The sequence below is a fragment of the Petromyzon marinus genome, chromosome 29 (assembly GCF_048934315.1).
Source record: "Petromyzon marinus isolate PM22_M1 ecotype Great Lakes invasive population chromosome 29, UKy_Petmar_22M1.pri1.0, whole genome shotgun sequence".
NCBI classification, from domain to species: Eukaryota; Metazoa; Chordata; class Hyperoartia; order Petromyzontiformes; family Petromyzontidae; genus Petromyzon; species Petromyzon marinus.
Window position 1 is genome coordinate 4,956,717 of NC_133695.1, and position 14,772 is coordinate 4,971,488.

A 14,772-nucleotide genomic window follows, 5' to 3' on the forward strand; every position below is an offset into this window, starting at 1 on the left:
TTATGATTGCGTATAATTATGACTGTGATTCATATGCAATCAATTTCGTTTCCCATTTGAGGTTCAAAATAAACTTCAAATATCTCGTGACGCTGTTGGGTTTTATGTATGAACACACAAACAATTACAAGATGACTCAAGTGCATTGTATAGTAATCAATGACTGGGACGTAAGATGCACACACATAATGCACATCATCATTCCAGCATGATAATCATGATTGATCATCATCATCATGATAATCATCATTGTTGATAACATAATTGCACACACAGCCACAAACGCGTGCGTTGTAGAAGCCTACATTCCTTTAGCGGCCAATCCGGTTTGAATTAGAGTGAGTTGGTATTCATTCATGGACCAACTTGATGAACTGACGTCGGTTTAAGTGGTATGCGTGTGTCTTTGTATGTACGGGTGTGGGTGGATGCATGCATTTGAATGGGCACCTGCTATGATGTGTATGGGCACCTGCTATGATGTGTAAACTTCAGCACTGAAAGGGAGACAAAGGTGACGGGGCGTGGTGCTGGCCACCCACCCCCTCGTGTGCCCTGCCAGCCTTAATAGGTGCTCGCTAACAGCACTTGGCTCAATATTCTATCAACCGTTATTTGGGCCTGTATCTGTGGGTGTGTGTATTTGTCTTTCTATGTGCGTTCGTGTGTATGCGATTGTCTGTATGTGTATATTACTTTAAAGTATAAGTGGGCGCGTGTATGTGTAGGTTTGTTGGTATGTATGACAACATGTTGTGTGTGTGTGCCTACGTGCATATGCGAACGTGCCCGTGTACATTTGAGGCCGTGTGTATTTTTGGCAATTGTGTTTTTACGTGTGTGTGTTCGCGTGCGTGTGTGTCTGGGCGTACGTGAGCAAGAGGGCGCGTGTGGGTGTGGTTATACTCCTACCCCCACCCCCCACACACACCCCCACAACATTACTTATAGAAGCCGCTACACAACCCAGCCGATATAATCACTCGCTTTTCCACGTGTTGCGGAACGCTCCGTTACGCCGCCCACCCACAGCCACCCGTTCTCGCGTCCCTCCTTCCACCGGCCCAAGTCACAAACCACTAAGCCAGCCAGATAGCTAACCCTACCATTCTGCCAGTTAGCCTAGCCCACCGGTCAGTCGGCCAGTCCGCTAGCTAGCCCCACACTACCTTGCAGCCGGGACAATCCACCAGCAAAGCCACTCCAACAGTCGGCCAGGTAGTCCAGCAGACAATTCGCGGGTCACACCGACCGGCCAGCCAGCCAGTGACCCACCGAACCGGCTCGCCACCGCAACCCATCATCATCTTAGCGCGCCCACCCCTCCCCTCGAACCTAAACGGCAGCAAAAACGGCGTCGACCACGGAGTGTCTGAAGCGGGCGAGGCTCGCGGGGGCATGTCGCCTGTGCGCCATGGCCTCGGTGGAGGCCAGCCAGGGCCACAAGCCGTTCAAACAGCGCAAGAGTCTGGGTGAGTTCGTGATCCCGTACGGGCCCTGGGCCACCTCGCTCCCACGTGTCCGTCCGCGGGCCGTGGGGAATGGAAGTCGTGGACCGCGTTGGGACTTCCCCCCCCCCCTCGGCCCCCCCCATTCCCCCCCTCCCCATCTCGCGCGCCTTACCTGGCTCTCCCACCCCAGGTATAGGTCAACAACATTGCTACCATCACCACCATCATCATCATCGTCATCAAATCGCTTATCTCTAACCGCTCTTCATCATCATCATCAACGTAATCGTCATCGGCCACGATCGATCCGCTGCTGGATGAAGACCTTCCCCGAGCCACCGCTGCCGTGTTTCGCGATGGCAGCGGTGCCCCCCCCCCCTACCCCCAGCACGTGGCCGCGAGACGAGCGAGCGTCGTCCTCTCGCGCCATGCCGAAGCCCCCCCCCCCCGCCCCCCCTTCTCGGTCAAAGTGTTTTTCCTTCGCGTCCAAGTTGCTGGCTACTAACCCCCCCCCCCTACACGCGTTCTTCGTGTCGTCTCTCTGGATGTGGTGCCAGGCGCCGCGCGACTCGCGCGCGACTCTGCGCACTCGTCACCCCTTTTGTTCCATGGAAATGGAAACTTGTTTTTGACGGCGTCAAATAGGAATAGGTTTGCCCATTTTTGGCAATAAAAAAACAGGAGGTATTAAGATATTTTTTTGGTTCTTACGGTAAAGTCGCGTAGGTAGAATATATATAGCACGACGTTTCGATCGCAACACAAGCGGCTCGGCCTCTTGTGTTGCGATCGAAACGTCGTGATATTATTTTTTGTTTTTAATTTTCTACCTACGTGAGTTTACCGAAATAACCAAAGAGTATGGATTCCTGCAGTCACGAAAGCTTCAAATCAAGGTAGTAAGATGTTCAAACGCCCAATAGAAAGTCGATGCATAAGCTATCGAAGACGAGGCATATAAAATTATCGGATCATGTTTATTTACATGTTCACCACAAGTACTGTCGTCAATGCGGATTTTATTCCTTGCAAAAGGTTTCTATTTAGTATTTGAACATCTTGGCACCTATTTTATTGCCAGAAAATGTAAAAAAAACTTCTCATTTGTTTCAGCCTTTATTCCATTGTGCGCTTTCGATGTTCCGTGTTTGCGGCGCTGCAGGCAAACGGAATTCGCACGGCTAAAAACTAACTACTTTGTCCACGTTGCTCCGCTGCTTTCTATTTTCATTCTCCGCATTTACTCCACGCGAGCTCTTCCACCACCACCACCCCGCCCCTCTCCTCGCTTTGATCTCGGTGCGCCTTCAATAGCTGCCCCGAGGCGTACAGCGGCACACGCGCACCGTCGGACGATCGTGGCGTGGTTCCTTGGGCACGTGGCCTTAATCGGTGTTCGCTATCGCCTGTCTGCGTGTCCTTTCAATTGGGGGGGGGGGGGTGTATGCATGGCGGTGGTGTAGCGGTTAGCGCGCTGCGCTATGAACCCGGCGACCCGGGTTCGATTCCCGCTCACGGCCAACACCGGTGACGATTATCTGAACCGGTCCCGAGCCTTCCCTAGGTCGACTCGGCCTCAAATGAGAACCTGGTGCGGTGTGTAAACATCGCCACTGGGGAGACGAAGGCGGCCGGGCGTGGTGCTGGCCACCCACCCCCCTCGTGTGCCGTTCCGGCCTTCATAGGTGCCAATTGCTAACATCACTTGCCCCTACAGTCTGTGAAGGCTATACGGGGGACCCCCTTTGTCTTGTTTTCCCCAGCTATTAGCTGATAGCACTTGCCTCAACAGGTCTGCTAAGGCTACAAGGGGGTGTCTTTGTCTTTGCAGCTACCCGGAAAGAAGAGGTGGCAGGATCCGAGCCAAGTTCCCCACTAAAGTCCCGGTCAGTTCCCTCTTGTATGCTCTCGTCATCGTCATCGACCTCGGCCACAGCACGAAGAGAGGGAGAGAGATCTATTATCTAACGTGGTGGTGGTAATTGTAGTTGTTACAATGCAGGAGGGAGATCTATCTATACATTATGCAAGTTGAACTTCTTTAGCACCGCACATAGCCAGCCGTGTTTAATTGGAGGTGCGGGAAAATATTCGTGGTGGTTGATCGGTGTTGTTGTGGAGAGGGGGGGGGGGTCTATATCGTGTGGTGGTGAGTAGTGCAGAGGGAGAGAGATCTGTGTAATGTGGTGGTGGTGAGTAGTGCAGAGGGAGAGAGATCTGTGTAATGTGGTGGTGGTGAGTAGTGCAGAGGGAGAGAGATCTGTGTAATGTGGTGGTGGTGAGTAGTGCAGAGGGAGAGAGATCTGTGTAATGTGGTGGTGGTGAGTAGGTGCAGAGGGAGAGAGATCTGTGTAATGTGGTGGTGGTGAGTAGTGCAGAGGGAGAGAGATCTGTGTAATGTGGTGGTGAGTAGTGCAGAGGGAGAGAGATCTGTGTAATGTGGTGGTGGTGAGTAGTGCAGAGGGGGGGGGGGGTGGGGGAGAGATCTGTGCTGTGTAATGTGGTGGTGGTGAGTAGTGCAGAGGGGAGAGAGATCTGTGTAATGTGGTGGTGGTGAGTAGCGCAGAGGGGGGGGGGGAGAGATGTGTAATGTGGTGGTGGTGAGTAGTGCAGAGGGGGGTGGGGGGAGAGATCTGTGTAATGTGGTGGTGGTGGTGGTTGTAGTTGACACGCCGAGGAAGAACGCGTGGCTTGGAAGACCTCGCACGACGTGGGCTTTGTAAATCATCCGGGACGTGAGAACTGAGACGGCTTTGGGCCGGACGCGCTGCTCGATACGACGACGATGATGTTGATGATTGTTTCCCAATGGCTGGAGAAGCCAATGGAATGACAACCAGCACCCGAGGTTAGCAGCAGCAGCCGCGGGCTGTGGGTTTCGTGAGACGGCGAGTGGGTGGCCACAGAGCCGGCGTGTGATGTATTTGTCGGTGGCTGGGACTCAAGATTATGAGACGCACACGTACTCTTAGGTTCTTTCGGTAAAGTCACGTAGGTTATAAAGCAAAATAAATTAAATCACGACGTTTAGGAAGCGACACAAGCGTCCGTCATCAGGTGGGAAAGCCACGGCAAGAAACAATTGCTGAAGTGGGCAAAATAGCTACTTGCGTTGCTTCCGAAACGTCGTGATTTTTCCTTCTTTGGTTCTTTCGGTAAAGTCACGTAGAATGAGAATAAAATAATAAATTGATAAAATAAAATAACACAATAATATTCTCACGACGTGAGAATATTATTATAATAATCTCACGACGTGAGAATTCTCACGACGTGAGAATATTATTGTGTTATTTTATTTTATCAATTTATTATTTTATTCTCATTCTACGTGACTTTACCGAAAGAACCAAAGAAGATGAATCCTTGCAGTCACGAAAGCTTTAAATCGAAATTCGTCGTGATTTTATTTATTTTGTTTTCTACCTACGTGACTTTACCGAAAGAACCAGAATATGGGGATCCCTGCAGTCACGAAAATTTCAGATTATGAGAAGCGTATCGGGGGGGTTTGCACCTCCTTGAAATGTTTGTAATTCTACTTTTATTTATACAGTGATTTTCTTTTATTTCCCTCTAATTTTCACCGATATCGTCTTTTGTATTGTTGTGACTCGCTGACCTTCCCCGTACAGGACATCTGTGATAAGGAGCTTCATAGCTCATCGGATTCCCACCTAGGGAAATAAAGAGTACGATTCTGAGTTTTAAAAACAAAATAAAATCTGTGATAATAACAACCTACGACGTGTAATGAGATATGGCTATAGTGGTGTGGCGGGTTGATGCATTCGCATGATGCAAGGGGGATAGTGTGAGGAATGAGAGGTGGGGGGGGGGGGGGTGGTGTTGATGGTGTCGGTGACGTTGTGGTTGTGCCTCCCAGGTGATTGTGGAGCGCTACTCACGGGAGAAAACGCTTCCTCCTCTCGACAAAACCAAGTTCCTGGTGCCTCGCGAAGTCACCATGAGCCAGTTCGTCAGCATCATCAGGTGAGCCACACGGGGGGGGGGGGGGGGGGTTGGTGGTTTAGAGCGAGCACCTGGAGCGGTCGTCACTTCGCCACCGACGTGAGAACAGTGGCTAGGAATCGAACTCGGCCTGCTGGGTTAATGGAGCAGTTCCTTAACCACTGCGCCACCAATCCAGATTCCTCGATCCCACTCCCGTCCTCCATGTTCTTGGTCGGTCTTCCAATACCTGCAGCCATTTCTCAATCCACTGCTGGATGAAGGGGTGGGGGGGAGGGGGGGGGTACCAACTCTGGTAAAGCCAGTTGCGATGTGAACGTAATCGCAGTCGCATTGCTGTTACGGGCATGCGCTATTTAACATCGGCCGCGTTTATTTTAAAGATTGCTTATTGATTTTGTTTTCTCCTCGACTGCTTCCTCCGTCCGTTTCCATCCTGGGAATGAGAAGCTCCCGTGGCTTCTGGTGGGAAGCGTCCCGTAAGCTCCACGTACTCGCCCCCCCCCACACACTGATTTCATTCCCCCTGACTCGTGTTTCGTTCTCTTACCTCTTCGTTGTGGTCGCCACGTGGTCACGTGGTGGTGGGTGGGTGTGGCTTCGTCTATTGATGGGGCGGGCTCGCCGTGGTGTTCTGTCCCGTGGATTGGTCGACTGACTGATTGGACGACGACCAATCCGCGGCTCTCCCAGGAACCGCCTGCTCCTGCGCTCCACGCACGCCTTCTACCTCATGGTGAACGGTCGAGTCGTCCCCTCCATGGCCGCCAACATGGCCGACATCTACGTGGAGCACAAGGACGAGGATGGATTCCTCTACATGACCTACGCCTCCCAGGAGATGTTCGGCTGAGACGACGACCATGATGATGATGACGAGGAGAACCGGTCGATTACGGGTCCCTAATTCTTATATTCCTGTGATACTGAAACCTCATTTGTGTTTTTTTTTTAACCGATGAGGTGTGGTTGTTGTGGCGGTGGTGGGTGTCTGAGATCGCCTATCTCTGTCGTTGTGGGGTGGTTGAGGTTGTTTTGTTGTTGGGGGATGAGGTTGTTGGTGGTTTTTGGCGAGGTTGTGGACCGCGTGCGAGAGTGACATTTTGGCGGTGGTGATGGAGGGGGGGTGGGGGGAATGCCTTCTTGGTGTCAAATTGGAGACGATTGCACGAGGTGGGAGAGGGGAAATGTTGCAGAGTCCTTCCCACAAGATTCCGCAAGCGCGTGGCCTGGTTCCTGGTTCGCGCGTCGAGACATTCGCAGCAGGAGGCGGGCTGCAGCTCCTTGGGCGCCTGTGGCCGATTAAGCTCGGTGGGCCTCGGCTGGTAAAATACAAATACGATGTTTAGAAGAGTTTAGTTTCTTCAAACACGTGCCGGGGTTGGTCCCCTCGTGCGAGTGTGGGCGGATTACCCTCATCCAGCAGTGGATTGACAAAACAAGGGGGCTGTACAGTACACATCCCACCCAAACATGGTGTTTTACGTTTCCCACCAATCTCTCTCCCCCCCCACTCCACCTCGGGGGGGGGGGGGGGGGGGGGGCACAGCTCAGGGCGTTCGCCGAGGTCGTTAGCGGGGAGCGAATGAGATTGAAGGTGGTGGTGGTAACGTGGCCATGTGTGTGTGTGTGTTGCAGGTGATGAGTGGGTCAGTGTCTGTGTGCCAGTTTGTGTGTAATGGGGGGGGGGGGGGGACGCCATGTGCCCGTGTGTGTTGGGTGTCTGCTGTGAGTTACGTCTCGTGTGTATGCGGAATGTGCGCTGTTGTGTCCTTTGGGGGGGGGGGGGGGGGGGGGTGTGGGTGGTGGTGCTTGTGTGTGCGCTACGATGGCCCGGGTTCGATGTTCTGGTGCGGTGTCAACATCGCCGCTCGGGAGCCAGAGGCGGCCGTGCGTGGTGCAGGCCACACTACCCCCCCCCCCTCGTGTGCCGTCCCGGCCTTCATAGATGCTTCTCCCTTAACAACATTTCCCCCAACAGTTAAAGGCTATACGGGGAGGGTCTTTGCCTAGTGGGGGTGAATGTTAGGGGGGGGGGGGGGGATTGATTGTAAGTGCATCGTGTGTGTAATTGCATAGGGTGATGTGTAGGAGTGCATGGTGCGTGCTTCGGGGGGGGGGGAGAGGGGGGGGTGGTACGTGTGTCTCGGAGGCACCCTTTAAATGCGTGGAATAATTTAAACGGATCGCGAGACGCCTTTTTAATGTAAATTTGAATGTCTGACTAATCCTAACAAACTTGTTTTGCGTCGATGTAGTCTCCTTTTAAAACGTTCGCGTCTTTGGAGCCGCAAGTCAAATGACGTTCTAGACCATTTACTTTTTAATGATAATATATAAAATTTACAAAAAATAATAATGCGGTCTTCAGCTAAATTACGGTGGTAGTTTTTTTAAAATGCTCCGTCCTGATCGTAACTTTATACTCCTGCTGCACAAACACGACATGCGTAAAAACCGACAACTTTTTACCCAATTGTGTTTATTAATAAATCTTCGCGTCTGGGGATGGTGATGATGATGGGTGGTGGTCTCACAGGAGCCCGTGTAACCATTACCATGCAGTCTCTCGCCTAATTTATAACACATCGTTGTGCCGCGTGGACTCCGTGACCGCGCGCGTGCCCGTTTGTTTTAGCCGTTGCGAACAACGATTTAAATAAAGTTGATTTACAAAAAAAAAGAAATACGATACTTGTCCGCATTTTGTGTTTTTTGTGTGGAAGTGTTGCTGCAAATGGTCGTTGGAGCTACAGCCCTGTCAATCCACTGCTGGATGAAGGCCTATCCCCAGGGGGTCTGCAACTGAATTAACAAGTGTCCCTTTTGTTGAATTCGGTAAAAACAACTTTCATGATCCGCAATGGATGAGATACGCGAGGGCGGTGGTCCATGATAAGTAACGTCACAAGCAATCCTTAAAGAGCCGCATATTGTGCCGGCCCGTGGCTTAGCCCAATCGTCTCAACTGGGCCTAACGCTACCACGAAGACTGTCGTCTATATATAGATGGACGAACTGGACGTCGTGAATTCTAACCCAGCCTCGTTCGTGGCCCCAACCCTGATCGCACCATCGCCTGGATTTAACGTTCCTACGCTTCGAAGACATTGCTGGTGTAACATAACATGATTACACCACGATTACACCATGTTACGTACGTACGTGTAACACCGTTCGCACCGTACGTAAGCCAACCGTGCGACTCGACCGCATCAGAAGATCATAATCGGGCCTTCGTGACATGGGGGGGGGGGGGGGGGGCGGAAATTTCAAAAGCCACGAGCCGCAGGAGTACGATTGAGGCCACGAGCTACGGATCGCGTCGTAAACCCTGCGCTCCTTCAACTGCGGAGTGACGATTGTACGATGTTATAGATATCCATAGGCACACGGAGATGGAGAAACTTTTAAGGCACAAGCCCCACACTATGGACCAGCGCAGTAAACCCACTGTGGTTTGCGTTCCTTCAACGGACGAGGAGGGGCAGCGACACGACGTCTCTGCTGAAGCCCCCTCGTCGTGGCCAGCAGAAGACTTCAAAACTGGCATCGGTGCGCCTGAACAATATTGGTGCTATATTCTTGGTTCTAGATTTGAAGCTTTCGTGACTGCAAGGATCCACACTCTTTGGTTCTAATTTTTTTTACCTACGTGACTTTACCGAATAGAACCAAAGAGTATATTCTTGGTTCTTTCGGCGAATCGCGTAGAAGGGAAACGATAAAATAATAAAAATACAATTTTCACGTAGTTTCGACTGCAACACAAGCAATCATCATCAGGTGTGAAAACCACAACAAGAAAATTTGAAAATTTTCCTGTGGTTTCCACAGTTTGAAAAAAATTATTGTGGTTTTTCACACCTGATGATGATTGCTTGTGTTGCAGTCGAAACGTCGTGAGAATATCGTTTTATATTTTTATCATTTTATTGTTTCCCACCTACGTGGTGACGTTACCGAAAGAACCAAGAATATGAATCCCTGCAGTCACGAAAGCTTTAAATCAAAATATTGGTGCTATCGTCATGCGCGAGGGGTGGGGGTTGGACGCTTCCCAGTGCAGGATTAAGCTCGTGCGGGGCCTGTAGCAGATGTTATTAAGGGGCCCTAAATAAATAAAAAACACGTAAATATTAAAACACTTAACGTGCATAGTAAAACAATTGTATTTTTTTCCATTTGCTATACAGCCAGATAATACGACATCGCTAACCTTAAACACCCGGTCGTTCATAACCTTTTAAGGCGGTATAGTAATGGAGCAAGTGCAGAATCGCTGAACCGGAATTAATAGCTTTAAATCATTCACATGCAGCTACTACACTGGTACTGCACTAGTAGTAGCTCCTGCAGATGCAGCTACTTTTGCTGCTAGGATAATGATCCGGCACTGGTGCTACCGCAGCATCGTCGCTAGTTGAGCGGCTCGCTCGCCCCACGTGGTGGCGCCTCTGATGGCTGCAATGGGGGAGTCGCGAGCGCATCGGGTGCAGGTTGCCCTTGCTTCGTGCGGATTTGCTTTGTGCGGATTTGCTTTGCGTGCGAAGATTTCGCGCGTACGCGGTTAACCTGGGTTCCAAAAATTTGCTGTCTCGTGCCGTTTGAATTCGCTGAAATGCGGCTAATGCGGTCGGACGTGGGACAATAGTGTGTGTAGAGTGTGCGCACTGTGTGTTGTGTGTGTTGTTGAAACATTTTCAATTTTTTATTATAAATAACAAATTAATAGGGGGGGGGGGGGGGTGGAAGATCGTGTCGGGCGCGTGCGATTCGATACGTGGCTCGTGCGCTTGACATTAATGGACGCATCGTAGCACCGTTAGGTTAATAATTGAGATTGTTTGCGTTAGATCGCGTAAATGACTGTGTCGTTAAACCCGCCACCACCCGACACGGCCAATTAGTAAGGGGTTGTCACATAAACAGGACTTGCCAATTAGTTACTACGGGTGTGTTGGAGAGCAAAGCCACTACAACATTTACAATTCGAGTACGACGTTTCGCCGTCAATTACAACTAGCATAATCAGGCGGACAGTTGGGATTACTGATGAAGCTGGTTGTAATTACTGGCGAGATGTCGTACTCGAATTGTAAATGTTGTAGTGGCTTTACTCTACACCACACACACAGAGCCGGTTTGCTGTACTAGTAACGACTTTGCATATTTAGTTTACGTGACAAACCCCCTATTAATTAGCCGTGGCGGGTTTAACGACGCATTCATATTTACGCGCTCTAAAAAAAAAAACCCTTCTTGTTATGGATAAAATTGGTCGCGAGAGCCCCCTGCCACGACGCCTACCAGGAGGTGTTTAACCGAGCGCCGTTAGGCGTTGGTGGTCTGTCTTTGGACACGAGTTTCAATCAACAAGCACACAATCAAGGGCCCGAACGAAAAAAAAATCCACGGAATTGAATCGCTCGGCCTTTGCGCATCATGCAACAAAAATGCAAATAAACCGGCGGCAGTTCCTGGCGAACTGCACTCTGCCGTCCTCTTTCGGACGACGGTCGTTGAACGCATGAAGCGGTATTGACAAAGTGGTACTCGATTTATCGACCACCCCCCCTCCCCCCCCCCATTGGGTTTGACTAAGTACCGTAATGTTGTCGAGGAAGGGGTGGATGGGTGGGGGGGGGCGCTTTGACGGAGCACGCGGGCACGCGCACGCGGGCACGCGCGACGCCCCCTCCCCCCACCTCGCCCGCTCCCCCCACCTCGCCTCCTCCCCCCACCTCGGGTTCGCGCTGAGTCGACACAATTCGCGAGATCCGAATTAGCTCGGATGTTTAATTGTCACGTGGGCGACAAAAAACAACGAGATTGCAAACAGCCGCATGGCCGGGCCCCACCCCGCCCTCCCCCGTCGACGGGAGGGTCAAGTGGGTGAGCACTAGGTGCTCTCTAACACCACGCGTCTCACCACTCTATATTATTGCTGTGACCCTCACCCCACCATCACCACCACCCCACCACCACCATCCACCACCACCACCACAACCATCCCACCCCATCACCACCACCACCACCACCCCACCACCACCACCCCATCACCACCACCACCCCATCACCACCATATCACCACCACCCCACCACAACCATCCCAGCATAAAGATCACTCCCCCCCCCTCCTCCGCTTACCCCGCGCCCCGCACCTCTGAAAGGTGCGGGTTGTTGAGATCAGTTTGGCCAACTGCTATACATCTCCACGTGATGATGGTGGTGGTGGTGGTAAGCCAATTCATTGAGCTATCATTCGGTGATGGCCAGGTCGCTTTATAAAAAAAAAATAGCTACGTAGCATAGTGGGCCTTACCAGGTAAAATAAAATAGGTAACTGCTTAATGTTGAATCTGCCTTAACTAGTTTAACTGTGGTTTAAAGGTGATTAAGGCCGCAATATGTAGAGAGATCACACGAGGCGCTTGCTTCATGTTGTGTATTGGTGATGTTTTCGCCGGATCAACGTGTCGCTTGGCGTTCCGCGCGCACGTTCGACACCTCTCCTGCACGACCTACGCCAACACGTAAATTATTCTATCTGTTTTATTTGATGTTTACCAAGTAAGGACCCACTGAGCCACGTGGCTCTTTTTCAGAAGCGACCCGGCCACAAACGATAGCTCAACGGAGTGGCTTTCATCACGTGGGCATTTTTAGCAGCGAAGCCGAACACTCTAAACGCGTGGTGATGTTAATTCTAAATGTGGAGGGAAAAATCGGAGGACCCGGAGAAAAATCGACGTGACCACAGGGAGAATGTGCAAACTCCAAATACACAACAGGCGTCAGGGTCGGGATTGAACCCACGATCTCCTGTCTACCAGGCGAGGTAGTTACCATCTCGCTATCGTGGCGTCCCGTGATGCGCGTGTTGATAACTACTGGGTTAGGCTATAACGGAGGAGATTTGTATATATGTATGTGTGTTGGTGTGGACCAATCAGTTTCAAGGACAATGCATATTTTATCATAGTATGTTTTTTGTTTGCATTTTGACTGCAGTTATTGTGGTTAATGCAGACATGAATCCTTGTAAAAAGGTTTCAGTTTTGTTGCCAGAAAAAAAGGGGAGAACCCTATTATTAATGTATGTGTGTGTTTATGTGTACACGTGTCTGTGGGGAACGATCGTGTAGCGGCTAGCGCGCTGCGCTACGATCCCGGTAACCCGAGTTCGATTCTCGCTCACGGCCAACACCAGTGACGATTACCTGAACCGGTCCTGAGCGTCTCCTAGGTCGACCAGCCTCAGATGATTACCGAGTGCGGTGTGGAAACATCACCACGAGGGAGATAAAGGCGGTGGGGCGTGGTGCTGGCCACCCACCCCCTCGTATCCTGTGCCGGCCTTCATAGGCGCTCGCTAACAGCACTTGCCCCAACAGTCTCTTAAGACTATACGCGGCATCTTTGTCTTTGTGTGTATGTTCAACTTCCTCCGATGGGAGGAGATTGTTACAGTGACAGAAATAAGTAAAGTCACGTAGAATGAGAATAAAATAATAAATTGATAAAATAAAATAACACAACACAAGCGGCCTTCATCAGGTGAAGGGACGAGACTGTCTGGAGGACAGCGCTGGAGTGAAAAAGCCACGCTCAGACCGTGAGAATATTATTGTGTTAAATTATTTTATCAATTTATTATTTTATTCTCATTCTACGTGACTTTACCGAAAGAACCAAAGAAGATGAATCCTTGCAGTCACGAAAGCTTTAAATCGAGAAATAAGTAAATTGTAGTCATCCGGCACTGTGGAGGAAGCGAGGGTTGGTGGACTACCGTACAGACGGGCTGTGAAACTCCCTTCCCCTCGTGGGCGTCTAGGAGGTGCCCTGCCTCTGGCTCGCCCGGTCGAAGGCGGGGATAGAGCGTTGCCCCGTCGCGCAAGGCGTTGGGGGTTTATTTTTTACCCGGCTGCTCCGTTTTCCTACCACGTGCATAACAAAAAAAACGCCCATGTATTGGTCGGAAACAATCTTCAAATAAATAAACACAAATTCCCAGGTGGTAGGACTGGCCTGAAAACGAGTCGTGTGACTCAGTGTGGCTCTCCTGGACCACCAAACGTGAAACACCGAGCACAGCGACCAAATCACAAACTCAATTGCCAGGCGCAAAATGGGCATCACTCCCGTGCGAGGACGCTTGCAGTGATCAATATGAACATATCTCAGCTCTGGTTGCTGAAGAAGGCATTGGGGGTGGAGGGGGGGAGGACGCGGTGCGACACGTCGGACGCAGCGCGGAACGATTAGCGGCACAACCACCAAAAAAATCTCATCACCGGAGAACGGATTACGAAATCTCGACTGTGGGCCGCTTATAAGCGGTAAGGCGCGTCGCGTGACGTGTGACGTGTGGCCGAGGGTCAGGGATCGGTCCGTGGGTGGTGCGTTCCCCAGGGCCATCTCGTCTCGTTGGTGATGTCAGCTTCGTCATGAAAGTCTCTCGCTTCGAAGCTCCGTCAGGACACCAACTCTTGTCCTCGACCATCGTACGCCCACAGCGCCTCCCCGTGGCTCGTCTCATTATTGTTGTTAATAATATTAATACTATTTTTTTACCTACGTGACTTTTCCGAAATAACCAAAGAGTATAATATTATTTCTGTTTAATGAAATTATTAATAAAGAAGTGTTGTTGGGGGGGGGGGGGGGTAGATCTCGTAAATATAAATGCGTCGTTAAACCCGCCACCACCCGACAATTAGATTAGGTTTCATCGCGTAAACGAAACATGCAAATTAGTTACTAGTTCAGCACACCGGTGTGTTGGTCAGTAAACCCACTAACAGCATTTACAATTCAACTCTACCGCAAAAAAAATAGAATCGGAGAACGGTGGTGCAATGGTTAGCGCAGGGGTTCGGCAAACCACAATAACAAGAAGAGCAATTCTTTTTTTCGAATTCGGCACCAAAAAAACAACAACAACCGTGTGGCCAACACGAGACGGTGCTGGTTCTTAATAAAATTAATAATAAAAACTGTCACGAAGCAGCAGTCCTTTAATAGAGGCACCGCATGCGGCTCCAGGGCCATAGCAGCTGCTGAGCACCTGGCCGTTAGCGCGCTCGATGCAATCTTACGGTGGTGGCTGATGATACAATACCATGGGAACGTTTTGTTGTTGTTGTTGCCAATATCAAAGTATGACAAATAAGAACAGGTTTGACCCCATTTCTGACAATAATAAAACAGGTGTTAAGATGTTCAAGCATCAAACAAGATACATTTTCTTTGGTTCTTTCGGCAAAGTCACGTAGAATGAGAATAAAATAATAAATTGATAAAATAAAATAACACAATAATATTCTCACGACGTTTCGGCCAC

At 50.4% G+C, this 14,772-nt stretch overlaps 1 protein-coding gene across 1 annotated transcript; it reads left to right on the plus strand.

The window, feature by feature from the left end:
• The first annotated feature begins 504 nt into the window (after window positions 1-504).
• On the plus strand, window positions 505-8,113 carry LOC116947078 (microtubule-associated protein 1 light chain 3 gamma). Its single transcript, XM_032962494.2, is given in 5 exon segments — window positions 505-1,472; window positions 3,283-3,300; window positions 3,303-3,337; window positions 5,338-5,444; window positions 6,117-8,113. Coding segments are annotated over 5 exon segments (378 nt in total). The 5' UTR covers window positions 505-1,414; the 3' UTR covers window positions 6,277-8,113.
• The last annotated feature ends 6,659 nt before the right edge of the window (window positions 8,114-14,772 follow it).